The sequence below is a fragment of the Podarcis bocagei genome (assembly GCF_964188305.1).
Source record: "Podarcis bocagei genome assembly, chromosome: 17".
Lineage (NCBI taxonomy): Eukaryota > Metazoa > Chordata > Lepidosauria > Squamata > Lacertidae > Podarcis > Podarcis bocagei.
Genome location: NC_138143.1, coordinates 8,517,886 through 8,545,280, shown reverse-complemented (window position 1 = coordinate 8,545,280; position 27,395 = coordinate 8,517,886). Strand labels below are relative to the sequence as shown.

Here is a 27,395-nt window from a genome sequence, read left to right as displayed (position 1 = left end):
ATAAAGGCGACATTAATCCGCGCTCATCTGCAACCTTGATAGACTCAGCCCGCATTCGGCGCGTCACAGGATTGCCTTTTAAGGCGAGAGGAGGTGCTCATTTACGCCACGCCCCTTCCGATGGGCGCGGTTTCCACAGCAACCGCCTCGGACTCCCCACTTCCGCTAAAAGCGAACCGGCGCTTCTGCGCATGCTCAGTTCAGCCGGCGGGTGTGGTCGCGGTCAAAGAGGTGCTTCACAAAGCTCCACGCAACCGCGACTTAAGGTTCCGGTTAGGATGCAACGCAAAAAGCAGGGGAAGTATTTCATATAGAAATCCTACAAAATGTGCACATGGCCATCTAGTAGAAGCCCAAAACCAGCAGTCAAAATAAATTAAAAAATTGTCCAGTAGCACCTTAGAGACTAACCCTTTTAAATTTTTTTATTTATTTCGACTGCGTCAGACCAACACGGCTACCTACCTGAACCCAAAACTAGCAGTTGCTTACCATACTGTGTTTATGGAAGACAATCTTACTCGGCTACGAGTGATCGCCAAAGACGAAGAAGACCAAGCAAAACTTGACGCACAAAAACAAAATAATAACGAGCTTTATTATAATTTTAAATGTGATTTTAATTATATTAATGATTTGTTGTTGTTATTGTCTTGTACTTATTCCAAAACGTTGCAATAAAATGGGAAACTCCTGCGGGCGCCAAAAATAAAAATAGAAGTCGGTGGAAGAAGATTGGAAGAAATTTAAAGACTATTTACAGAAATATTGCAAAATTAATGAATGTTAGAATGATGTTTGATTGAAGTTAAGTGGTTTCTAGCTGTAATGGTATAAAAGAATATGGAAAAATTGAAATTTTAATAGGTAAAAATTTAATGCTACAATATATTAAGATTAAAGATCAGGATAATAAGGAGGGAAAGGAATTGCTGAACTAATAAATTGAACTGGAATACAAAAAATGGAGGTGTGAGGAGGTCCGGGAAACAAGTAAATGAAAGATAAGTATCGAAAAGATGGAATTATTTTTAACTTTTTATTTTGTATTTTTGTATTTTTTCTTTTTCATTATGTAATACTGTGAAAACTTTAATAAATATTTATAATATATATATATATATATATATATATATATAGAGAGAGAGAGAGAGAGAGAGAGAGAGAGAGAGAGAGAGAGAAAACCCATCCTCTGCTGCTCTATTTTGAGCTTTCCCCTTAGTTCCTACGCCCCTCACATGGCGGGCGCCAATGAGTTTGGCACACGGGTACCGGAAGTGTTAAGAGACCATGGAGCCACGGAGACGCCTCCCTTGGTCCTCGCGCATGCGTGGGTGGCGACGGCGGGGAAAGCACAGGAGACCGGTGTGCTGCTGCCGGGCAGGTGAGGAGGCTGCGGGTCGGGCGAGGAAGGAGCGGGGAGGGAGGCGGGTGCGGGGCGCGCGCGTAAATACGGTACTCCAGCGAGTGCTGCCATGGGACGGAAGCGCCCCGGTCTGCCCCACCCCCATTCCCTGGAAGGGACCCAGGAGTCCGGGTGCCCCACCCCCACCCACCGGGTCAGTCCTTGCAGGGGATTCTCAGGTTCGGACAGCTTCGCCCTCCAGCCCCAAAACGCCCCCAAACCCCAACGCCTTTTAAGGTTGCCACTTTCTTTTTTTTGTTAACATTTTATTAATTTCCCCCAAATAACAGGAAAAAAAGAAGACAACAACAATACAAAATCATTACAAAACAAGGGGAAAAAAGAACATCATAAACAATTTATTAAACCATAATTTTTGCTTGACTTCAATCCCCCTCTTGGTTCCATTGTTTTATGCTTGTTGACGCCCGTCCATAGAACCTTACATTCCTAACAAGCCAATTTTAAAACCTTCTTCATCTTATTACAAGTGAGTTTTTAAAGTTATGCTAATGTAGAAGTCTATACACAAAGCTTAAAAGATATGCATTAAACATTTGCACTTTTAAAGAAAAAACTAAAATAAAAAGCAACTCAAAGCCCTCTTTGTTTCTTGGGCTTCAAATTGTCTATTTTGTCCTGCATAGTTGAACAATTTAGTTTGCCAAACTTCTTCATCTTTTTTGGCGGACAATTCTTCCCTCTGTAGGGACTGGCTTAGGGTTGCCACTTTTGACCTGCAAAGGACAGGACAGGATATGGGTGCAATTCCCCAGCACCACCGGGTGCTGAAATGACTTCAGAGCAACCCATTACAGTGGTACAGATCTAAGTTAGCAAATGCACTTTAGTTTCAATGACTCACATCCTCCCCACCTGCTGAATTACTGCTCCCCCCCCCCAAAAAAAGGAGAGGGGCCTGTGTACATCGCATATGTGGTTCATAGAATCATCATCATCATCATTATTATTTTATTATTTGTTGAATTTATATACCGCCCTATACCCGGAGGTCTCAGGACAGTTCACAGAAAATATCAACATAAAAATCACCACCATAGAATTGTAGAGTGGGCAGGGTCCCTGAGGATCATCTTAAGTCCAGCCCCCTGCAATGCAGAAACAGGCAGCCGTTCCATCCGGGGGATTTAACCTGCAACCTTGGCGTTATCAGCACCACGATCTAACCCAGGGGTCAGCAAACTTTTTCAGCAGGGCCCGGTCCACCGTCCCTCGGACCATGTGGGGGGCCGGACTATATTTGGGGTGGGGGGAATGGACAAATTCCTATGCCCCACAAATAACCCAGAGATGCATTTTAAATACAGTGGTGCCCCGCAAGACGAATGCCTCGCAAGACGGAAAACCCGCTAGACGAAAGGGTTTTCCGTTTTTGAGCTGCTTCGCAAGACGATTTTCCCTATGGGCTTGCTTCGCAAGACGAAAACGTCTTGCGAGTGTTCCGATTTTTCCCCGCTCCCCCCCCTTTTTCTAAGCCACTAAGCCGCTAATAGCCTTTTAGCCGCTAAACCTTTAATAGCCGCTAAGCCTTTAATAGCCGCTAAACCGCTAATAGCGCTAAGCCGCTAATAGGGTTGCTTCGCAAGACGAAAAAACCGCTAGACAAAGAGACTCGTGGAACGGATTAATTTCGTCTTGCGAGGCACCACTGTAAAAGGACACATTCTAGTCATGTAAAGACGTGCTTGGACGGTCCAGATTTCAAAGGCAATTGGGCCGGATTGGGCCCCCAGGCCTTAGTTTGCCTACCCATGCTCTAACCCACTGATTTATCTTGTGTGTATGGGGTAGAGGTAGCAACAAATTCTGTTTCTCTTCCTCACAGAGCTTTGCCTTCACAACACCCCTTTCCATGTAGCTGTTAATGTCACTTCATTCGCACACATACGCATGCATCATAGTCGGACAAGTTCATCCAACCACTGGGGCAGAGCTTTCCAAACTTTTTATTCTGGCAACGCGTTTAGAGATGCATCATTTCGCAACAGGGCAATTCAGTTTTACTACCAAACCAGAGGTTAAACTAACCCCTTTCCAGCCATGGGAAGAATGCGGAGAGCGTTTGCATGACACACCCACACACTGCAGCCAACACACCAATGCACCGCGACACACAGTTTGGAAAGGTCTGCACTAGGATGTTGTACTTGCTTTTGGGGCCTGTCTTTTATACACTATATTGCATCCATTTATCTAAATAAATAAATAAAAAGAACAACCATCTCAAGGCTTCAATTCTCTGCATACTTATTTGAAAGTTAATTAAGCTGAGCTAACTGGGACTTATTTCCATTTTCAAAGGATCAGGGTGAAAGTGAATGTAGGTTTGCGACAGTTTCTTGTAAGCGAGTCGCTTGCTAGACTGCTGCATTTTGGCAGATGTCCAATAAAAAGCAGGGGTTTGAGGCCTCATCCGCAGTACACATTTAAAGCACTTTAAGTAGTCATGGTGTTTGTTTTGTTTTTTTGGTGCTTAAAGAATAGGTTTGCAATATCCAGCTTACCCCTCTATGAAGGAACAGGGTCAGGAGAGCACGTAAAAGCAACAAGCACTCACATAGTACCAACTGTTACTTTCTGCCCAAAAAGGCATTGTTGTTGTTTAGTCGTGTCCGACTCTTCGTGACCCCATGGACCAGAGCATGCCAGGCACTCCTGTCTTCCACTGCCTCCTGCAGTTAGGTCAAACTCATGCTGGTAGCTTCGAGAACACTATCCAACCGTATCGTCCTCTGTCGTCCCCTTCTCCTTGTGCCCTCCATCTTTCACAACATCAGGGTCTTTTCCAGGGAGTCTTCTCTTCTCCTGAGGTGGCCAAAGTATTGGAGCCTCAGCTTCAGGATCTGTCCTTCCAGTGAGCACTCAGGGCTGATTTCCTTCAGAATGGAGAGGTTTGATCTTCTTGCAGCCCATGGGACTCTCAAGAGCCTCCTCCAGCACAAAAAGGCATATTGGGCGCATTTTGCAAATGGAACGTCCACATACTGGAACACCCCAGAGACAGGCCACTAGGTGCAATGCCCTCGTGACTGCCACCGCCACTTTCCCCTCCACGCACTCTGTTACACGACAATTTTAAGTTGCAACCCTTTGTGGACCGTGGCCTAGTATCCTCCATTTCCCTGGCCTATGGGAAAATAACTGTCAGCTTTAATGAGAGAGACACGTGCGCAGGCAAGTTCGCACGACCCTCCCGCCAGCCAGCCTCGCCTTCCCTCTTCTCCTTCCTCTTCTCCAAGGCACTTCCAAAGTCACGCCATTCTTTCTTAGCCTTGCCCCTACATTCCAGACTTTCTGCCTCTTTCTGTTGCTTTTTTTATTTTTAAGCAGCTTCCTGGCAGAAAGGAAGAGGCCCTCTGTGCATGATCAGAAATACTCTGCCGTGTTATGGTGGGTGGGACAACCCTGCTTGGAGATAAAGGCACCCGGCACACATCTTAATGGACACTGTGAGGTGCCAAGGATCCTTGAAAACAGAAAGTGGTAGTCCTCTCTCTCTCCAGCCCTTCATCCGACTTCTCCCCCAATTCTTCCATTCCTCCATGTGGGACTAACTCTTCCATTCTCTTTCTTCCTCAGACAGGTGCTTTTGGAGAGGCTCGGCTGGATACCTGCGCAGCACATCCAGGAATGACTTCTTTGGTGAGCTGTCATTCTGGGATGGAGGCCAAGAGTTGTCTGAATCTTTGGGCTTGTCTCATCCTGGTTCAGTTCTGGGAATCCCCACTAATTTTTGGCATCCCAAACTGAAAAGGCATGGTCGGCTATTTCCTGCCTTCTCCCAGACCTCTTTTGCTTCCACAGCTTCAGAACATCAGCCAGATTAGTGAGCAGTGTTAGAAACTGAGATATGAAAGCTAGGAGCTAAATGGTACCTTAAACCTAGGTTATGGGCGCAACAATGGAACGTCTAGGCACACTTTTTTGTAACAAGAATTCAAAGCTGAAAATGAACAAACTGCAGCTAAAATATTATGTTCATTTTTCACATGGTCCAGTCCTTCCCCTGCCCACCCCCCATATATTCTTAAGAGGGTCTCTTCTCCAGTCTTCAGAGAGTAGCTGGAAGTGGGGAGGCAGAAAAAGGTCCTCTTTTCCTTCCACTCTGCAGTTTTAATCTGAAATCTTAGGTGCAGTACTGCTCCCAGAGTTCAGAAGCTGCTCACGCTAGTGAAATTCCCTATCGCAAAATGCACCTAGAACAATGGGAGTTTTAAACACTGTTAGTGAGTTTACCAGCTTTCTGAAACTGGACAGCCCATTATTACACACACACACACACACACACACACACACACACACACCACCAGCTCTTATCTTCCCCAGGCAGACGGATTTATTGCTCGCTCCCTCCCTCTCTCTCCTGCCTGACTTGGCAAAGCTGTTCTCAAAATGGCCACCTGTTATTTTCCCCCAAGTCCCAGTTGGGTTCCATGTTCTATCTCCTAGTGCCTACAGCGTATTGTAGTACAACATGATGAGCCCGTTCCTCAGCAAAAATGCATTCAGGTTTTTTTTTGTCCCTAAGAGTGACAGAGACATGACGATGGTCATCTGCTTAGGCTTGAACCTTGAGGGTAAACATGCGTCTCCACTCTTTCCATCTCATTGCATGCCTCCAGCCTGGAGCTGTGACCGGAAAACATATACTGTTACTAGGCAACTCTAGCTTCCTAGCTTATTATATGGTCTAAAATACATGGCCAGGCCATAGATGACCATGCAGTTTGGGGAATTAGCACCAGCTGGGCCAGCCATTGAGATAACACTGGATTACAAATTAACTCCTTTCTGCTGTTTTGCAGCATTTTGTCTTTGGTGTGGTTTGCGTGCAGCAGAGCTGTTCTTAATGTTCTGTAGGAGCATATTGCTCAAAAAAATATCTGATATATTTCCTGTGACCTGTGCTAAACTTGTCACCTACGAATGCCCTTGAGTTTGACCAGCCTCCTCTCTGCATCCTTTTTCACTTGAGCAATCCCTGTTGCTTTTTTTGTAGGGGACCAGCAGTCAGACAGCAACTGAATATGTGGTCCGTGTTCCCAAGTAAGTGCAATCCTTTTTCCTGCTTTCTTTCTTCAGACGTTTTGGTGTTGTGGTTGAATCTTCTTCATTTGATAGTTTTTCTCCACTTGAAGAGAGTGCCTGTTTCTTTTAAAAACTTGTCTGTAGGTTTACCTGGAAATAAGTCCTACTGGTTTACTCCTGAGTAAGGAAGTGAAATCATCCAAAAGGGAAAACCAGCCCTAGGGAGCTGTTTAGGAATACTGGAGAAGAAACATTTGACCATACTGGCCTTTGTGCATTGTGGTCAGGTTGTTAGATTTTAATGTCTACCCATGGAAGCAAAGCCTTATCTGGGTATTCTGGGCATGCTGTAGCTATGCATACATTGAAATGTGGCCCTCAGTAGCACTGAACTGTAGACATGCTTCGTGCTTCTCTGCAGGGTGCAGGGATGGGCTTTCCATTAGACCAGAAGAAAAAGAGTTATTTTGGTGGCGCATTCCCACTTGGTTCCAACCTGTGATACTGGGCAGTGATCTGACTTATTTATGCTTCCTTTCTCCACAGAAACACCTCCAAAAAATATAACATTATGGCATTCAATGCTGCTGACAAGGTGAACTTTGCAACTTGGCACCAGGTAGGACTCTGCGCTCAGGCTGCTAAAGTTTTCTTTTTCTTTTTTTGAAAGCATTTTTATAAATACAGTGGTACCTCGGGTTACATACGCTTCAGGTTACATACGCTTCAGGTTACAGACTCCACTAACCCAGAAATAGTACCTCGGGTTAAGAACTTTGCTTCAGGGTGAGAACAGAAATCGTGCTCCGGCGGCACAGTGGCAGCAGGAGGCCCCATCAGCTAAAGTGGTGCTTCAGGTTAAGAACAGTTTCATGTTAAGAATGGACCTCCAAAACGAATTAAGTACTTAACCCGAGGTATCACTGTACTGTAAAAAGTTAAAACAGTACCAAATACATATCCATATATCCAGATTCCTCTGAATCTCAAGACTTCCCATCATCCCCTCCATGGGTCCTATTGTCAACATTTTCGACTGCATATTATTTTGTAATGATATTTTGAACCTGTCCATATTGTCCATAGTGTTTGTGACATTACAAGTGTTACAGTGGTAACTTTGGTTAAGAACTTAAGTCGTTCTGGAGCTCTGTTCTTAACCTGAAGCTGTTCTTAACCTGAGGTACCACTTTAGCTAATGGGGCCTCCCGCTGCCGCTGCACGATTTCTGTTCTCATCCTGAAGCAAAGTTCTTAACCTGAGGTACTATTTCTGGTACTATTCCGTTCGACTTTCGAAGTACGACTGTACTTAATTGGAATCCATACTTTGTGCTAGCAGACCTTTAGTAATGAATTGGAGCTGCTCAAGAGCAAATTCATCCCCCACCCCTCTTTATTAGAGACAACACAATACGGGTTGACCTTGGCCTTTTCTTTTCTGCTCCTCCTTGTAGGCAAAGATGGAGCGAGACCTCAGCAATAAGAAGATCTACCAGGAAGAAGAGATGCCGGAGTCGGGAGCTGGCAGCGAGTTCAACCGCAAGCTGCGTGAGGAGGCGCGGCGCAAGAAATATGGCATCATCTTGAAGGAGTTCAAGCTTGAAGACCAGCCCTGGATCCTGAAGGTCAACGGCAAGACTGGGCGCAAGTGAGTGGGTGATGGTGCTTTTTTGCCCAGCGGGGTTTTGGTTCACAGCTCAGTTTGGGAGTTTGTACTGAAGAAATGAACCTATGCTGCCAGTTCTCGTAGTAAAAAGGTAAAGGGATCCCTGACCATTAGGTCCAGTCGTGACCGACTCTGGGATTGCATGCTCATCTCACTCTATAGGCCGAGGGAGCCGGCTTTTGTCCGCAGACAGCTTCCGGGTCATGTGGCCAGCATGACTAAGCTGCTTCTGGCAAACCAGAGCAGCACACGGAAACACCGTTTACCTTCCTGACGGAGTGGTACCTATTTATCTATTTGCACTTTGACGTGCTTTCGAACTGCTAGGTTGGCAGGAGCAGGGACTGAGCAACGGGAGCTCACCCCGTCGTGAGGATTCGAACCGCCGACCTTCTGATCAGCAAGCCCTAGGCTCTGTGATTTAACCCACAGCGCCACCCGCATCCCCAGTTCTCGTAGTAGATCAGTATAAAGTAAGCAGCACATAAGCGGCACAGAAAACACTAAAAAACCATTCTACGTTCTAAACCTTATATTAATAATCCAAAAATTGAGAGAGCTATGTACAAGATCTACTACAGAAACCACAAACAGAAAACTCATTCAAATTGTGTCCAAAAGGAAGATACAGTCTTTAAATGTTCCTTTAGCCAGGCTCCTGTAGATATTTAAAGACTGTATTCTGTAGTAGACCTTGTACATAGCTCTCTCAATTTTTGGATTATTAATATAAGATTTAGAACGTAGAATGGTTTTTTAGTGTTTTGTGTGGCGCTTATGTGCTGCTTACTTTATACTGGTCTACTGCCAGTTTGGGAGTTTGGGCTAGCGTTACTCTTCAGTTTGCTTGCACTTGGTAAAGTCTAGAATTGGAGCATGTGATGAGCCTCTCCCGCTTCGTGAGCAGGGGATGGAGCAACTTTGACATCTAGAAAGCTCTACTTCAACATTTGCAACTGGGAAAACTTAAGTCTCAAAATTAGAAAGTTAGGCTAACCCGTATGTGCGCCTTCCGTAATTTTTGGACACTGAAATATTTTTTATCTTATGAATCGTCTGGTTCCAGACTTCTGGGGCTGGGGGTGGGGAAGGAAATGCATAACTTGGAATTTAAAATACATATATAGCAGGGAGCTAAATTGTTCCTACATCCAGAACCTGTGATTTTCTAGTTTTAACAACTATGGCAAGTGGAGGATTTAATAACAATACATGTTTATTTAAGCAGAAGCTAAAATTCTTGAGGTTCTCAGAAACTCAACAGATTTAGCGTTTCAATCATATCCCTGGATTTGGGCAGTTGACATCAGAGTCTTAAGCGGCATGTCTTCCCCTGATCTTGCCTTGCTCCTTTCTGGAACTGAATCCCTAAGATTAAAACCTTTGGCGTACTAAGAGTGCTGCTGCTTCATGCTTCATGCTGTTTCTTTTTGCTCAGGTTCAAAGGTGTGAAGAAGGGTGGGGTGACCGAAAACACCTCCTACTACATCTTCACCCAGTGTCCGGACGGCGCCTTTGAAGCCTTCCCAGTCAACAACTGGTATAACTTCACACCCATTGCCAAGCACCGCACGTTGACTGCGGAGGAAGCTGAGGAGGAGTGGGAGAGGTGAGCAGAGGGACTTCGGTGGACCTAGATTAGGCACGGCTGTTAATTTCATGGGGTGCCAACCTAGCAGTTCGAAAGCACCAAGTGCAAGTAGATAAATAGGTACGCTCCGGCAGAAAGGTAAATGGCATTTCCATGCGCTGCTCTGGTTCGCCAGAAGCGGCTTAGTCATGCTGGCCACATGACCCGGAAGCTGTATGCCGGCTCCCTCGGCCAATAAAGCGAGATGAGCACCGCAACGCCAGAGCCGGTCACAACTGGACCTAATGGTCAGGGATCCCTTTACCTTTACCTATTCCTAGTGAAAGCTAGTAGACTACAATGCATGGGGTGGAATTCAGCGTAAAGAGATAGTTCCATCAGCTCATGCATCTCTGCTTGTCTGGTGGAATGATCTCCCATCTCATCCCCACCGTGGAGGGGTTCAACTGTGAACCCACTGTGGGGTTCAACTGACCCTCCAGAGCAGATTTGGGGAGTGCGTGGTGGCAGGAGAGTCCTCTTGAGCTAGCAGGAATCATTGTGCTGGTTTCTTTTTCTTTCTTTCTTTTTGAAATCATTTTTATTTGATTTTACCAATACCAAATTGTGAAAATCCAAACATATATCCATATACAGATATTTCTCCGAACCTCCAGACTTCCTGCCACCCCCTCCACGGGGTCCCATTTGAAACATTTAAAACTGCATCTTCTTCCAAATTCTAACTTTTATATCAATCCATATTGTCCATAGTAATTATTACACTACAAGTGAAATCAGAATCCTGCCTATGTTTCCATCTGCTTACACTGGTCTCTTAGATCACTTATAATTTTTTCCCATTCTTTTGTAAAGTGTTTTTCCTCTTAGTTCCTGAGGTTTCCTGTCAGCTTTGCCATTTTGGCATAGTCCATCAGCTTGGTTTGCCATTCCTCTCTGGTAGGAACCTTGTCTCCTCCTAGCCTTGTGGAGAGATCTTTAGGAAGCTTCCAAGGTGTGGCAATGTCTCTCACCTTGGGTCCAGTGCTTCTGTTACCCTTATAAGGTAAAAGGCAAAGGACCCCTGGACGGTTAAGTCCAGTCAAAGGCGACTATAGGGTTGTGGCGCTCATCTCGCTTGAGCCGGTGTTTGTCCGCAGGCAGCTTTCTGGGTAATGTGCCCAGCGGTTGCTTCTGGTGCATGGAGGACCGTGACAAGTGCCAGAGCGCACGGAAACGCCGTTTACCTTCCCACTGCTGCAGTTCCTATTTATCTACTTGTATGGGGCTGTTTGTCTAACCCATTTTAGTGTTGGCCAAGTTCTAAAATCTTCTTGGAGCTTTTAACTGTGTATTGACAAATGTACTTTTTTCTGACTGACGGTCGAATAAAAAGGTTGATGATGATTTATCTACTTGCACTGGCCTGCTTTCAAACTTCTAGGTTGTCAGGAGCTGGGACAGGGCAGTGGAAGCTCACCCCATTGCAGGGATTCGAACCACTGACCTTCTGATCAGCAAGCCCAAGAGGCTCAGTGGTTTAGACCACAGCGCCACCCGCATCTTATAATTTGCATAGCATCTTTCATGTGCATAAGAAACAAAAAATTCTGGTCCCCTGCCCAGGACCTTCAGCATCCCTGCCTGGCGCTTTAAGGCTCCAGCCTGGTTTCTTGCGAGTCCCTGTTCCATGTGGCCCTTGCCTCCCAACCACAGTGTCCTGGGGAACCGGGGCTTTAAGGAGCAGCCCGGTTGAGTGCGGCCCCCTTTTTTGCCTTTTGCAGGCGGAACAAGGTTCTGAACCACTTTAGCATCATGCAGCAGCGGCGGCTGAAAGACCAAGGCGATGAAGAAGAAGAGGAGAAGGAGAAGAAAGGCAAAAAGAAAGGGAGCGATCTAAAAATCCATGACCTGGAAGATGATCTGGAGATGAGCTCGGATGACAGCGAGTTCAGTGATGGGGATGGTGAGAAGGGCAGGGGGTGGCAGCTCTGACCTGGATTTTTTTTATATAATAATTTTATTAGTTTTCAATTACAATAGTCCAATAATAGCTTCAGTAGAACAGTGCCAAATTATAATACAATTACTGATACCAATCATTCAGATACCAAATTATATAATTTAGGTGGCCCCCCGCATGCTAGAATTGGTGGTTTGATGATTTACTTTATTTCTGCGTTCCAAAATCTTACTAATTTCAATTGTACTCCAGTCAAAATAACAATCCCTTATACAACAACTGCAATATTAACAATTTCCATTCGTACTGACACATTAAATGATTTATAAAACTACAAGTGAAGCGCTCAAACTATATCCTTGTTCTTCCTGTGTGTGGCAATTATTCTGTCCGTGGTGTTTCTTCCTGTCCTTGTAAAATATTATGTCTATGTTTTCCTGGTTGTTGCTGTTCTGCATCATCCCTTGGGCGGAGGAGCTAATATCCCATTGTTGTTTCAGAAATTCTCCATTGTTCCACCCTGTACTTCATAGTTTTGCAACTTTAATAACAGCTTCAAAAAACTCAATAAATTACCTGTTTTCTGACCCGGATTTTTGAAGGACATCTCTGAGAGACAGTGGCTAGCTTTATAATGGGTTCCCTTTCACCCCCACTGAGTTTTCCTTCTTTCTCGTGTGGAGGAAGGCTTGGGCAAACTTCTGCAAGGCTTCAGGAAAGACCAGAAGGACAGCTACGTCCTATAAGTGAAACAGTGAGGGATGGGAGAGGCAAGGTATAGTCATTGCGATAGGTAGCAGTGACACATCTGGGCCATGCAACAAGAACTGGAGCGCTTCCAAAAGAGTTTGGGCTTCAGCAAACCTTGAAGCACTCTTCTGCAGCTTTTTGTCTCTGGTACTGCTGGATCTTTTCCTTGTTTGAGTTCACGGCCCTCACAGAAGGTGGATCTCCTTTGACGCTGGCTCTGTGCATATAATCTTATTCATAAAAATCAATTTGTGGCGGAAGATTCTGTGCATTTGCTATTTGTCACAGGTGGGGAACCTGTGGCCCTCGAGATGTTGCTGGACTCCCAACTCCCACCAGCCCCAGCCAGCCTGGTCAGGGATGATGGGAGTTGTAGGCCTGCAACACCTGGAGGCTCCCAGATTCCTCACCCCCTGCTCTGTGCTGTATAAAGTGTGTAGGAATAATGGAGGGCGACAGGAGGTTGGATGCAGGTGAGCTGTGCAGAAACACGCTGGCAAACATGCTCCAAGACAAGCTGCCAGCTAGCTCTGTAGAGGCTCCTTTTATTAGCACAATATGCAAAACCAGTCAGATACGTTTTGGACTGTGACCTTTACACATCTGCCAATCCCGAGATCATGGGGTGGTACAAAGTTATTTTGGCACCTGTTTCCACCGCGTTATTTTCCCCTTGAACAATGTATGATGAAGGAGACAAAGGTCACAGACAGGGCATGGTAGACCGCTAAGAGAGCAAAGGTTAGATAGAGGGCATGATGTTCAGAAAGCTGTGGCTTTGTCTGCGGGTGGAAGTGTGCTCCACACCCAGCGATCATTCCTTCAAAAGTGCACCCCTTTTCTTTTTTCTCCTCTTCCTCTTTGGTTGTACCTCTGGGCTACCACTTCCAGTGAGATTTCTGCCTTTGGAGAAAAGTGTTTAACGTCGTCCCATTATTCATTAGATGAGAAACCCACCAAGCCCAAGAAGAAAGCCCCTCTGACGAAGAAGAAAAAGAAGAAGAAGGGATCTGACGATGAAGCCTTTGAAGATAGCGATGATGGGGACTTTGAAGGGCAAGAGGTTGACTACATGTCTGACGGATCCAGGTGGGCACCACAGTGAAGTGGGGGGTTTTCGCAGCAAGTGGGGGGCAAGCATTGCCTGGCCACCCCCGGGGTGGTCAGTCTGCTGCTGCTTCTCTTTCCTATTCCCCCTGTTGGGACGGGTGGCTTTCCCTGCCGACACTTCGTGTTGCCTCTATGTGTTGTGTCCATTTGCACTGAGGGTTCTCCCTGTCCCCTTACAGCAGCTCTGTGGAAGAAGCCGTGGGGAAGCCCAAGGTGACTAAAGAGGAAGACATCCCAAAAGGTTTGTGGCTGAGCAGGTCATGCAAATGAACAAATCCTAAAGTTCAAGATGGCAGCAAGACCTGCAGCAGCCCATTGGAAGCTTGGTGGTTTTTATCTGTTGGCCCTGATCGTTGTTTTGCTCATCTCCTCTGTAAGATGTGTGGGAATGTTAAGGAAAGTAAGAAAGGATATATTGGATAAGTATTATCCTTCCTTCACTCACTCTAGTATGTAGCAGAACAGATTCCCCTCAATATAGCTGGAAGCTAGTTTGCAGATTCATTAGAATCTCTTAGTTGCGATTATTTCCTGGTGTCCCCTTTGACCCCTCTTAAAAGAATAAAGACGAGAGTCTCTGAGTAAAGTTACAAAAGTTTACTCACATTTCAGTTCACGATATGATCCCTGAAAGGCAGGCTTTACTTAATAGTTACACAAAGAAAGAGTGAGTTTATCTCATAGGGAGACTGAACTCATGTGCTGCTGGCTGAGAGCCAGCAGACAGCAAAATTACATTAATAGGACAAAATGACTGCAGGAGAGCAGCGTGGCAGCAAAAGATCAGCAAGAGAACAATAAGAGACAAGACAAACTGAGAAAATGGCTGCATGGCTCTTTTGTGGAGTCAGCCAGAGCGATGCCCATCTCCCGGGTCACGTGCAGGGAGAGGAAGCTCCAGACCAGTGGAACAGGAAGTTACACTGACTGGATGACCCCTGCTTGTGCCCACTCTAGGGAAATAAGGAATGTTGCATTTGACTGTGCCATTGGATTACATCCCACAAGATGCATGTTGGTGTGCATACTGGCGTTGACCTGCAAGGAGATTCTGTTCTGCCTTTGTCCTCATCTGAGTTAGATCTACCCAGTTTTCTGCCAGCTTGCATGACATGGCTTCCCCCAATAATCCTCAGAGATGTACTTTGACGTGGGTGCTGATCATCCTATGCTCAAAGACCTCTAGGGCCACTCTGCACCCCTCTCAGAGCTGCACTTCCCTGCAGAGAGGGAAGCAGCAACTGATCTGGCATAGGCGGGTTAGGTTTTCCTTTTAGCCGGCACTGGCAAGGGGAATGGGGGAAACTGTCAAGCGGATTTGCCCAGAAACAAGTCAACCCCAAATCTGTTGCCTCCTAACCCCGTTGCCTTTCTGCTTTGCAGGTATAGATGAAGCAAGCGAGAGCAGTGAAGAGAGTGAGGAGGAGAAGCCGGTGGAGGAGAAGGAAGAGGAAGAAGAAGAAAAGAAGGCCCCGACTCCCCAGGATAAAAAGAAAAAGAAAGGTAATGCTCAGTTGGTAGAGCATAAGATCTCAGGGTCGCGGGTTTGAGCCCCACAATGGGCAAAAGATTCATGCTTCACAGGGGGTTGGGCTAGATGACCCTCGTGGTCTCTTCCAACTCTACAGTGGTACCTCAGCTTCAGGTTACAGACGCTTCAGGTTAGACTCCGCCAACCCAGAAATAGTACCTCGGGTTAAGAACTTTGCTTCAGGATGAGAACAGAAATTGCGGCGCGGCGGCAGCTGGAGGCCTCATTAGCTAAAGTGGTGCTTCAGGTTAAGAACAGTTTCAGGTTAAGAATGGACCTCCAGAACGAATTAAGTTCTTAACGCGAGGTACCACTGTACAGTTCTGTGATTCTAAAAGCCTCGAGTATTGAAGCAGCATACCATAGAAGGCTGGGAAAGGGGAAGCATTTATGGTCTTGATTTATGGGCTTCTACCAAAATGAGAGAAGGGACACGGGTGGCGCTGTGGGTTAAACAACAGAGCCTAGGACTTGCCAATCAGAAGGTCAGCAGTTCAAATCCCCGCGACGGAGTGAGCACCCGTTGCTCGGTCCCTGCTCCTACCAACCTAGCTGTTCAAAAACACGTCAAAGTGCAAGTAGATAAATAGGTACCGCTCCGGCGGGAAGGTAAACGGCGTTTCCGAGCACTGCTCTGGTTCGCCAGAAGCGGCTTAGTCATGCTGGCCACATGACCCGGAAGCTGTACGCTGGCTCCCTCGGCCAGTAAAGTGAGATGAGCGCCGCAACCCCAGAGTCGGTCACGACTGGACCTAATGATCAGGGGTCCCTTTACCTTTACCTTTTTACCAAAATGAGACTGCATTTTAAGCTGTATTTTAAGCTGTATTTTAATTGTTTGTTTGTTTGTTTGTTTGTTTGTTTGTTTTGTTTGTTGTTTGTTTTCCTATTACATTTATCGTAATTCATATTTGGTGTTAGCCGCCCTGAGCCCAGCCCTGGCCGAGGAGGGCGGGGTATAAATAAAAATGTATTATTATTACTATTATTATTATTATTATTATTATTATTATTAGTCAGACTTAAGAGAGGCAGAACTAAGCTTATGCTGCAATTTCACAGGCTATGGCAGTGGGCATAGCATTCAATTTCCCAAGGATCTTTGCTTTCACTTGTTGAAAAAACCAAGGCTTATAAACCTTTATGGCCTCAAAGACATGCTATAAAGAATGTGGGTGTTGGCTGTTGAAATCAGGGCTAGAGTAGCCTTTATAGCAGCTAATGTCTCCCTATAGCTAGGTTGTAGAACTTATTGCAGATATTAGTAATGTGCTGCTTGAAGCAATGAGGTGCAAAAAACAGTGGAAAATTCCATTGGGCCATACTGAAGCTCTCTAAGCTTCTGAGTTGATAATTGACTGTTGTTCTCTGCTAGCACTCATGTGAGTGTTTAACCTTAGATCACGTGAGGGTATTCAACTGCAAGTCTCTGGATGCCACAGAGACAACAAAGGAGGAGCTGCAAAGTCTTAGGCTGGATGCAGCCTAATGCAAGCTATGGGAGAAACAGAGCTTTGGTTTTTGTTCTGATCGTATTTATGTTATATATTTAAGAATAATCTATGCTTGAATGTGCACATGCTTTTGGAATAAAAATTGTCCAGACCCATAAGTATTATTTAAAGCTTTATTAACCAGAACTTCAAAACAGGTAGAAAAACAATCAATGATATGCATATGCATATGCTTTATCCAGAAAGTTGTATAAAGCATGTGCACATTCAAGCATAGATTATTCTTAAATATATAACATAACAGCTCCTCCTTTGTTGTCTCTGTGGCATCCAGAGACTTGCAGTTGAATACCCTCACGTGATCTAAGGTTAAACACTCACATGAGTGCTAGCAGAGAACAACAGTTATTTATCAACTCAGAAGCTTAGAGAGCTTCAGTATGGCCCAATGGAATTTTCCACTGTTAAACCCTTCACAACATACATACAGATACTCTGTTTTACTGTGCATTTAAACAATTATACTTCAGAACTTTGCTTCCTTGGGGCAGAATTTTGACAGTTGTAGCATGCGCCCAACCTTGACCTGCTGACAAAAGTCTCCAGCGACACACCTGGAAGCCCAGAAGGCGTAGAAGCTTGAGCATCAAAACATTATTTCTGGCCTTGGGAGATAGTTTAGTTCCCAACTTAGGGCCATGCAGATGAAGATGTTGCGCTCCAACTCCCAGAAGCCCCAGCCAGCAGTGCCAATAGGTAGAGATGGTGAGAGCTGGGAGTCCGCAACAACTCAAGGCCACCATATTAGCCACCCCGGCCTAGTGCTTTACTTTTGACCTGAGTGGTCTTGCAGTTCCTTGAGAACAAGCCTTGGTGAACAAGCAGCAGCCTGACCTAGAATCTATGTGCCAGCGTCAAACGGGTTCTGCCTGTGACTTGTTTGTTTTGAAGTCTGCCACGAAGACAGCAAAGCCCAGATTGACTTGGTTTGGCTCTGTTTTACAGACACCAGTGATGAGTCTGAGACGTCTGAGGACAGCGACATTGACAGCGAAGCATCTTCGGCACTCTTCATGACGGTAAGCCCAGATGCAGTTGGGTTGGAGGTGGCATTCCAGGGGTTTGGACCTTGTTTGGAGAACAGCTGTCATTTCCAGCCTAAGCCCGGTCCCCATATGTGGTAGAACGGACTGTGTGACATTGACAGTGGCAGTGAAGAAATCAATTTTTTTGAATGTCCGCTTGCACTAACTTCCTGCAGGCAGGGAGCGGCATCAGCTGCAAGTTTTCTCCCCAGTGTGGTAGATTTGCAGGGTTCGACTTGCATGGATTTCTTTTATCAATACAAGGAAGCATATTATTATTATTATTATTATTATTATTATTATTATTATTATTATTATTATTATACTCCTCCCAACTGCCAACTGAACTGGTCCAGTCTCCCTTCCACCTCACAATTCTGTCATTCCAACCTGCTTCATGGATGGGCCCGACAGTGTATTGAGGGCCACACGCACTGGTGGTGCTTGAGTGGAGAAGGGAGCCCTGGCTGAGGCTGTGTTTCTGCCCTCACAGAAAAAGAAGACTCCTCCCAAGAAGGAACGCAAGGGCTCGGCTAGCAGCTCACAAGGGAACAGCCGCCCAGGGACGCCCTTGGTGGATGCCGGCACCTCATCCACCTTGCGGGCCGCAGCCAACAAACTGGAGCTAGGTACAGCCGAGTGTAGGCCCACAGGAGCTTCCGAGCTCTGCCTCTTGCTTTGTATTGTATACAGTCGTACCTCGGGTTACCTACACTTCAGGTTACATACGCTTCAGGTTACAGACTCCGCTAACCCAGAAATAGTGCTTCAGGTTAAGAACTTTGCTTCAGGGTGAGAACAGAAATTGTGCTCCGGCGGCGCGGCGAGAGCAGGAGGCCCCATTACCTAAAGTGGTGCTTCAGGTTAAGAACAGTTTCAGGTTAAGAACGGACCTCTGGAATGAATTAAGTACTTAACCCGAGGTACCACTGTACTGTATAAGCTGAAATGGGTGCCCTCTTCTTTGCTTCTTGAAAATTTCTGGGCCTTGTATGTATTTTGGAAAACAGGCAAACGGCTCCCATGATCAATGGGCAGGGATCCTCCGTGAGGCTGAAAACCATACCTGTTCCGCTCTTCTTTGTGGCCTGTGGTCCCTCTCTCCTCCCATTCTTTGTATCCCATTAAAAAAAATCCTTCCAGTAGCGCCATAGAGACCAACTAAGTTTGTTATTGGTATGAGCTTTCGTGTGCATGTACACTTCTTCTGATACCCTTATATATAGTTAGAGGATGGGGGGGTATTACTCAGAAGGGTGGTGGGAATGGGTGATTGGCTGATAGGTGTGGTAAACCAGTTGATTGTTAACGACTGCAATTAGTCTAACAGGAAAAAACAAGGGATGAGATGGCCAAAAATAGCTTTATCATGTGTAATGAGATAAGAATCCAATGTCTCTATTCAGACCAGGTCTCTCCATGGTTTTAAGTTTGGTAATAAGTTGTAATTCAGCAACTTCTCTTTCCAGTCTATTTCTGAAATTCTTTTGTAATATGACAGCTACTTTGAGATCTTGTATAGAATGTTCTGAGTAATACCCCTCCCCACCCTCTCACTATAGATAAGGGACTTCTGTTTTTGTTTTTACTACGGCATACCAACCCTGCTACCTACCTGTATTTTGTATCCCATAGTTAGAAAATAGCAATGCAGTCGTAGTTTGGTTCTCAAATGTAATCCGTTCCAGGAGTCCGTTTGACTTCCGAAAACGTTCAAAGACCAAGGTGTGGCTTCCGATTGGTTGCAGGAGCTTCCTGCACTCAAGCAGAAGCTGTGTTGGACGTTTGGCTTCCAAAAAATCATTCAAAAACCGGAACACTTACTTCCAGGTTTTCGGCGTTCGGGAGCCAAAACGTATAAGTTCCAAGGCGTTCAAGAACCAAGGTACAGCTGTAAATGAATAGTAGCAAAACCAACGAATGCACAAATTACTGAGGCGTACATTCCCTCTTTAGCCTCATTCATTCGGGCTCCAGGGGTGGAAGGGAAGGTGCGTTGCAATGGTTGTCCTGAGGCCAGCTGGTTTTCTTTCCCTGGAACAGGAAAGCGTCAGGCAGGTTCCAGTGAGCTACCTGCAGCAAAGAGGCTGAAGTTGGACGCTGGGCCCCAGGCCTCCACCACCTCTGGGAAATCTACCCCACAGCCACAGTCGGGCAAGTCAACACCCAGCAGTGGGTAAGCATACAAGTTCACCTTCCCGCTGGAGCGGTATCTATTTATCTACTTGTGCTGGCGTGCTTTCGAACTGTTATGTTGGCAGGAGCTGGGACAGAGCAACAGGAGCTCACCCCGTCGCGGGGATTCAAACTGCCGACCTTCTGATTGACAAGCCCCAGAGGCTCAGTGGTTTAGACCACAGTGTCACCCACGTCCCTATAAGCGGCTTTCCGCGCACTCTGGTTTCCGTCACAGTGTTCTGTTGCGCCAGTAGTGATTTAGTCATGCTGGCCACATGACCCAGAAAGCTGTCTATGGACAAATTCCCTTGGCCTGAACACAAGATGAGCGCCGCAACCCATAGTTGCCTCTGACTGGACTTAACCGTCCAGGGGTCCTTTACCTTTATCTTTTTTATTTATGCATACAAGTCTTGGCTTTTGTTTGGGCAGAGGTGGGGAGGGTCCTTGCTGCGCATTGGGCCCTTCTGCAACTATGATGACACACTTCACATCACTGTTGACAATAATAATAATAATAATAATAATAATAATAATAATAATAATAATAATAATAGTAAATTGTATTTATACCCCGCCCTCTCCGGCTCAGGGCGGCTAACACCAATAAAATCACAGCAAAAACATAATGGGGGAGCAATTTAAAATACAGGTTAAAATGCAGCCTCATTTTAAAAGTAGCCGATAGATCAAGAGCATAAGGGGAGGGCAACATAAGGGTCAGACTGAGTTCAAACCAAAGGCCCGGCAGAACAGCTCTGTCTTGCAGGCCCTGCAGAAAGATGTCAAGTCCCACAGGGCCCTAGTCTCTTGTGACAGAGCGTTCCACCAAGTCGGGGCCAGTACTGAAAAGGCCCTGGCCCTAGTCAAAACCAATCTAACCACCTTGTGACCTGGGACCTCCAAAACGTTGTCATTTGTGGACCTTAAAGTCCTCCGTGGGGCACGAGCTTTCCAGAAGCAGTTTGAAGAATTAAGTGATTGTATTAACTCCCTAATCCGTAGCGGACGACGATGTACATGGCTAAGAATGCAGGATGTGAGGGTCAGTTCATGGCCCACCCTCCAGTCTTTCTAATGGCTGCCTTTGGTGAGCCGCTGTTTCTGAGGGCCACCACCACGCTCACAACACGGGGGCAGTATTTGTGAGGTGTACGAGCCCTCAGATCCCATTTCTAAGCAGACTGATGGAAGACGTGGGGTTCTGTGAATGGTGGAGACCCCCACACCCTGACCCTTGGAATTACGCCAGTGCTGTGCTAAGGGAGACACAGCTAACTCAGGTCAGGCCCACCGTGGCCTTAGTAAAGCACCAGCTTAGCTGCTTCATTTATAGGTGAATCGTCTTATTATGAACTCCTCCTAGTGCTTTTCCAGCAGCACCACTAGGTGGGGAAGTGAGCTGCTATGACGGTCCAGGTCTTGCCAACTGAAGGATGGGCCAGAGAGAGGCCACAGCAGGCAATGCCCCCCCCCCATGCCATACCTTCATTTAGGTGTGACACTAGTGATCAGGGCAGCTCAGGCCTGTCACCCACTTGCCCCAAACTCTGTTGTCCCAGGCACATTATTGCCCACTTCTTTGCAGTAATAGCCAGTTCTCCAAAAGCTCAGAGATATCAACAACAACAACAAAGCCGGTGGCAAGCCAAATGGTTAGGGCAGATAATCTAATTATCTCAGATATTCAGACCTAATGAATAAGCTAATAAGATTAAAAGAGGGACCGATGTGAGAATTTATGAGAAATACCTGAAAACGCTTTGTAAAGCAACATTTTAAATAGTCACTGTCACCGTTCAGGATCTGGGCACTGCAAAGCTTAGGGCCTGAAGATTTTAGCGAGGTTTAGAAGTACACCTGTGTTTTCAAGCACTGTGGTTGTCCTGGCCAGCTGCACGCGTCAGAGAAGGGCAGTGGGGCAATTCTGGCACTTAGGTTTTGCTGCGAGAGCCATGGAGAAAAGTCCTTCCTCTTCCGCGGTGTTCTTCCCTGCCTCGTGCCATTGCATTAACCTGCCCTTTAGTTTTAGTTTTTTGAATTTGCATTTTATTTATTTGTTAACATTCTTATATTACACCGGTAAACATTGTCATATTACATTACAGGACTTACTATAATATAACTTCCAATATGTATACAAAAATTATATACAAATTTTATATACCTAGAAAGAAAATGAAACAAAAAAAGAAAGAACAAAGAGAAAAAGCAAAAACAATTTCCCACCCAAAATCATATACATACCAACACACTAGACTTCATGTCTATCCCGGTGTATATTCCTTTTGTACAAATGAATGTACTCTTATTATTGAATATATCTTTACATTCTGCATTAACCTGCCCTTGCTTCCTTGCAGCGATGTGCAGCTGACGGAAGACGCCGTGCGCCGCTACTTGACCCGAAAGCCCATGACCACCAAGGATCTTCTGAAGAAATTCCAGACCAAGAAGACGGGGCTGAGCAGCGAGCAGACGGTCAATGTGCTGGCCCAGATCCTGAAGCGCCTCAATCCTGAGCGCAAGAACATCAATGACAAGATGCACTTCTTCCTCAAGGAGTGAGGAGGGCCGCGGCTGGGCCAGAAGCAAACTGTCCTTTGGCATCCACCCTCCTGCTGGGCAGCTCTGAGCCCCCTTTACCTTTGGTTAGTAGCTGGGGGTGGCTACATCCTAGAACCATGTGGACTGGCATTCATACCCTTTGGGAAAGCGAAAGAGCCATTCTCCTGCCTATGTGCTGGTGGCCCCCTTGGGATTCAGGGGGTGGCGAAAGGGGGCGGAAGACTGGGACAGTCTCGTGAGAGGCATTGAAGCCACAATCTCTCTGAACAGGAATACTTTTCTCTATCATGTGGAGGAGTTCACAAATGAAATGCTGTCATTTTTAGAATAAACAGGGGAATCTCTTTACACGCAATCCGCAAACACCCACCCCACACCTTGTGTGTTCTCTCACATGCTGGAACCATTCTCCTTTGCGAGTTGTTTTGCAACCAGTTCCACTCTTCTCCCCTCGCCCCCCTCACCCGAAATCACAGAGACTCTGAATAAGCCATTACTGGTACACAAATATTTTTTCCTTGTATTTTTTTTTTTTAACGCAGTCTAAAATTGTGTATGCTTTGGCAAACAGAGAAAGACACTGCTCAGCCTGCCCTGCTGTGACTGGATTCCTCTAGCTGGATGCATCCAGTTGTTTTCAGTCTGCCCTGAAAAAGTTTTTGGGATGGTTTTTTTTTTTTTGGTTTTTTTTTGGGTAAAAGCTTGGGATTCCAGATTTGACACGAAATGGGAATAAATTAAGCAAATCGAATTATTTGCATGTACACGCTTGCTGTTCATGCTCTCTGATCACTTCATAGTTCCATGATTCACCTACTTCTGTGCTGGAGTCTAGGTTGCTCCCCTACACCAGTGAATTACTACAAAGAAGATGTTTTGTGCAGCGCTGGATTGGTGCTCCAAATGGGCACAAACATAGTAATAATAATAATTTATTATTTATACCCCACCCATCTGACTGGGTTTCCCCAGCCACTCTGGGGGGCTCCCAACAGAATATTAAAAACACGATAAAACATCAAACATTAAAAAACTTCCTTAAACAGGGCTGCCTTCAGATGTCTTCTAAAAATCAGATAGCTATTTATTTCCTTGACATCTGATGGGAGGGCGTTCCACAGGGCAGGTGCCACTACCGAGAAGGCCCTCTGCCTGGTTCCCTGTAACCTCACTTCTCGCAATAAGGGAACCACCAGAAGGCCTTTGGATCTGTACCTGAACAATGGGGATGGAGACGCTCCTTCAGATACAGTGAACGTAGGCAGAGAGCTGAGGAAGTGTGTTGCTCTCGTTTGTCCCATTCCTATATGCCACACACTGATTGGAACCACTTCTCCAGAGAAGTAGTCTGTACCCTCCAATGCGGAACATGAGTTCAGAGGAGCGAATGGGTGCACACAAGATTGTCAAAAGCACCTGTGTCGCAGGTCCAGTCAAGTGCATGTCAGGTCATGGAATCATAGAGTTGGAAGGGACCACAGGGTCATTAGTCCAACCCCCAGCAATGCCGGAATCTCAGCTAAAGCATCCATGACAGATGGCCATCCAAGCTCTGCTTAAAACCTCCAGTGAAGGAGAGTCCACCACGTAAACCCCATCCCTCCGCATACCTTGGTATGCATTTTAACACTATGGGTGTAAAAGCCAGCTCTCGCCATGACTATATCTTTAGCAACCTCCCTCCTCGTAATGCCTGCCTGCCTTTACAGTGCTGCTATCAAGTACCGCATTTTTCGCTCCATAAGACGCACTGTTTTCCTCCTAAAAAGTACAGTGGTACCTTGGGTTACATACGCTTCAGGTTACATATGCTTCAGGTTACAGACTTCGCTAGCCCAGAAATACTACCTCGGGTTAAGAACTTTGCTTCAGGATGAGAACAGAAATTGTGCTACGGCGGCAGCGGGAGGCCCCATTAGCTAAAGTGGTGCTTCAGGTTAAGAAAAGTTTCAGGTTAAGAACGGACCTCCAGAACGAATTAAGTACTTAACCCGAGGTACCACTGTAAGGGGAAATGTCTGTTCGTCTTATGAAGCGAATGCACTGGATGGCAGAGGGATCCCTTGGCTGCCGCTGCAGTCATGAGCTGAGGGATGCCTCCACAGCCAGAGCCATGGCTCCCGCCCGTCGCTCGCTGTGAAGCCAGCAGAGCAGGAGCCGGCTGACACGCTCTGCGCAGTTCTCACTATTCTTGCTTTAAAGCAAGAGCCGCACAGAGCCTGTCAGCGGCTATTGCTCTGCTGGCTTTACAGCGAGGCAGGAGGAGGGACGGACAGGAGCAAGCAAAGCGAGAGCCGCTTACATGGCTTCTGTCCCGCTTTGCGCCGCTCTCGCTTTGCTTGCCCATCCCTCCTCCTGCCTCGCTGTAAAGCAAGCAAAGCACCTGTCCCAGTGCCGCCTCCTCCTCTTCTTTCTCCGGCGTCACCGCGCTTTACAGCAAGGCAGGAGGAGGGATGGGCAAGCAAACTGAGAGCTGCGCAAAGCGGGATAGAAGCCGTGTAAGCGGCTCTTCCTTGCTTTCCTCCTCTAAGAACTAGGTGCGTCTTATGGTCAGGTGCATCAAATACGGTACTTGGTGCTGCTGATGTATCAAACCTTGGTGTTATGAGGATCACCTGCTTCCACAGATTTATCACTCTAGCAAAGCAACTGCCTAAACACGTCTTGTCATAGTTGTCTCAGGAAGTCATATGTAAGGGGGCTCCCCTTTTGGTGCCTTGACAGCTTTGCTGCTTGCTGACCTCTCTGGCCCTTGCATCACCGCCACCTCTCGTTCAAGCCGGATGTCTCACACTCTCTGGGATGCCTGGCATGTTGTGATGAATTGGCTAAAAATGCTCAGTGGTGTCTGCCAAGCATCCTTGTGCATCTTTGTGTCCTGTGGGCTCTTGAAGGAGGGGGGATGACAGTACTTCTGGGTGGTGGCCCCCACAGTCTCCTACCACCGTTGCCTTCTATGGGAATGCTAGCACGATTTGGAGATGATGTTATCCAAAGCATTAAACGGACATATACATGCTTGACAGCTCTGTGACCACAGCACAGCCTCCACTCTTAATCCAGTCATGAACACTAGCAGCCCGAGCCAGAACTGTTGTGTGTATGCACACATCTGGAGTTGCTGTTTTGTGCACACATTTGTCCTAATAATAATAATAATTTATTATTTATACCCCTGCCCATCTGGCTGGGTTTCCCCAGCCACTCTGGGCAGCTCCCAACAGAATATTAAAAACATGATAAAAGATCAAACATTACAAAACTTCCCCAAACAGGGCTGCCTTCAGATGTCTTCTAAAAGTCAGATAGTTGTTTATTTCCTCGACATCTGATGGGAGGGTGTTCCACAGGATGGGCGCCACTACCAAAAAGGCACTCTGCCTGGTTCCCTGTAACCTCACTTCTCGCAGGGAGGGAACCGCCAGAAGGCCCTTGGAGCTGGACCTCAGTGTCCAGTCTGAACGATGGGGGTGGAGACGCTCCTTCAGGTATACTGGGCAGAGGCCGTTTAGGGTTTTAAAGGCCAGCGCCATAACTTTGAATTGTGCTAAGAAACGTGCTGGGAGCCAAGGTAGGTTTTTCAGGACCGGTGTTATATGGTCTTGGTGCAAATTCTTGACAAGATGGACTGTTTCAAGAGGTGGCAGAAGGACATTTCGAAATTTGTCTGGCAGGGCAAAAAGCCCAGAATAAAATTTAAAATATTAACGGATGCAAAGGAAAGAGGGGGATTTGCCCTGCCGGACTTAAAACTGTACTATGAATCAGCAGCATTTTGCTGGTTGAAAGAGTGGATGCTCCTCGAGAATACAGATATCTTGGATTTAGAAGGTTTTAATAATGCATTTGGTTGGCATGCATATTTATGGTATGATAAAATTAAGGTGCATAGGGCCTTTAAAAACCATATTGTCAGAAAAGCATTATATAATGTCTGGATAAGATATAAAGATCTGTTGGAAAACAAAACCCCTAGATGGTTGTCAGCCTTGGAGGCTAAGGCATTGAAAAAGCTCAATATGGAGGCCGAATGGCCAAAGTATTGGGAAATCTTGGAACAAGATGGAGATAAACTGAAGTTACAGAGTCATGAAAAATTGAAACCCAAAGTACGAGATTGGCTCCATTATTATCAAATAATGGAGGTGTATAAACAAGATAGGAAAATTGGCTTCCAGGTGGAGAAATCAAAATTAGAAACTGAACTGTTAGAACCCAATACTAAGAATTTGTCAAGAATGTATAATTTGCTGCTGAAATGGAATACACAAGATGAAACAGTTAAATCAGCTATGATTAAGTGGGCACAGGACATTGGTCATAACATCATGTTTGCTGACTGGGAATGGTTGTGGAACACCGGGATAAAATTTACGGCATGTAATGCCTTAAAGGAAAATATTATGAAAATGATCTATAGGTGGTACACGACCCCAGTCAAGCTAGCAAAGATTTATCATTTGCCTGATAATAAATGTTGGAAATGCAAAGAAACCGAAGGTACCTTTTACCACCTGTGGTGGACGTGCCCAAAGATTAAGGCTTTCTGGGAAATGATATATAATGAAATGAAAAAAGTACTTAAATGTACCTTTCCTAAGAGACCAGAGGCCTTTCTCTTGGGCATTGTCGGCCAATTGGTGTTAAAGAAAGATAGAACTTTTTTCCTGTATGCTACGACAGCAGCAAGAATACTCATCGCAAAGTATTGGAAGACACAAGACCTACCCACCTTGGAAGAATGGCAGATGAAAGTGATGGACTATATGACACTGGCTGAGATGACCGGCAGAATCCGTGACCAGGGGAAAGAGACGGCGGAAGAGGATTGGAAGAAATTTTAAATCTATCTTAAAAACTATTATAAAATTGAGGAATGCTAAAATGTCGAGGTGTTGAGAAAGAAAAGGGAATCACAGCGACATAAGATTAAGTTGAAGGAAAGGTTAAGAGGACATACATTTGACAAAACCATTTAGAAGCTGCTGAAATAATTTTGGAAATTGGGATACAGAAAGGGGAGGTATGGGGGAGTCCGAGAAATGAGGGTCATGAAAAAAGGTT

At 45.9% G+C, this 27,395-nt stretch overlaps 1 protein-coding gene across 1 annotated transcript; it reads left to right on the top strand.

The window, feature by feature from the left end:
- Positions 1 to 1,269: 1,269 nt before the first annotated feature.
- On the top strand, positions 1,270 to 23,082 carry GTF2F1 (general transcription factor IIF subunit 1). Its single transcript, XM_081175874.1, has 14 exons — positions 1,270 to 1,384; positions 5,006 to 5,068; positions 6,426 to 6,472; positions 7,001 to 7,073; positions 7,911 to 8,104; positions 9,561 to 9,731; positions 11,477 to 11,658; positions 13,350 to 13,494; positions 13,695 to 13,756; positions 14,899 to 15,018; positions 17,506 to 17,579; positions 18,079 to 18,214; positions 19,629 to 19,761; positions 22,127 to 23,082. The coding sequence occupies exons 2-14, from the start codon at positions 5,057 to 5,059 to the stop codon at positions 22,329 to 22,331; spliced, it is 1,554 nt and encodes a 517-aa protein (XP_081032000.1). The 5' UTR covers positions 1,270 to 1,384; positions 5,006 to 5,056; the 3' UTR covers positions 22,332 to 23,082.
- The last annotated feature ends 4,313 nt before the right edge of the window (positions 23,083 to 27,395 follow it).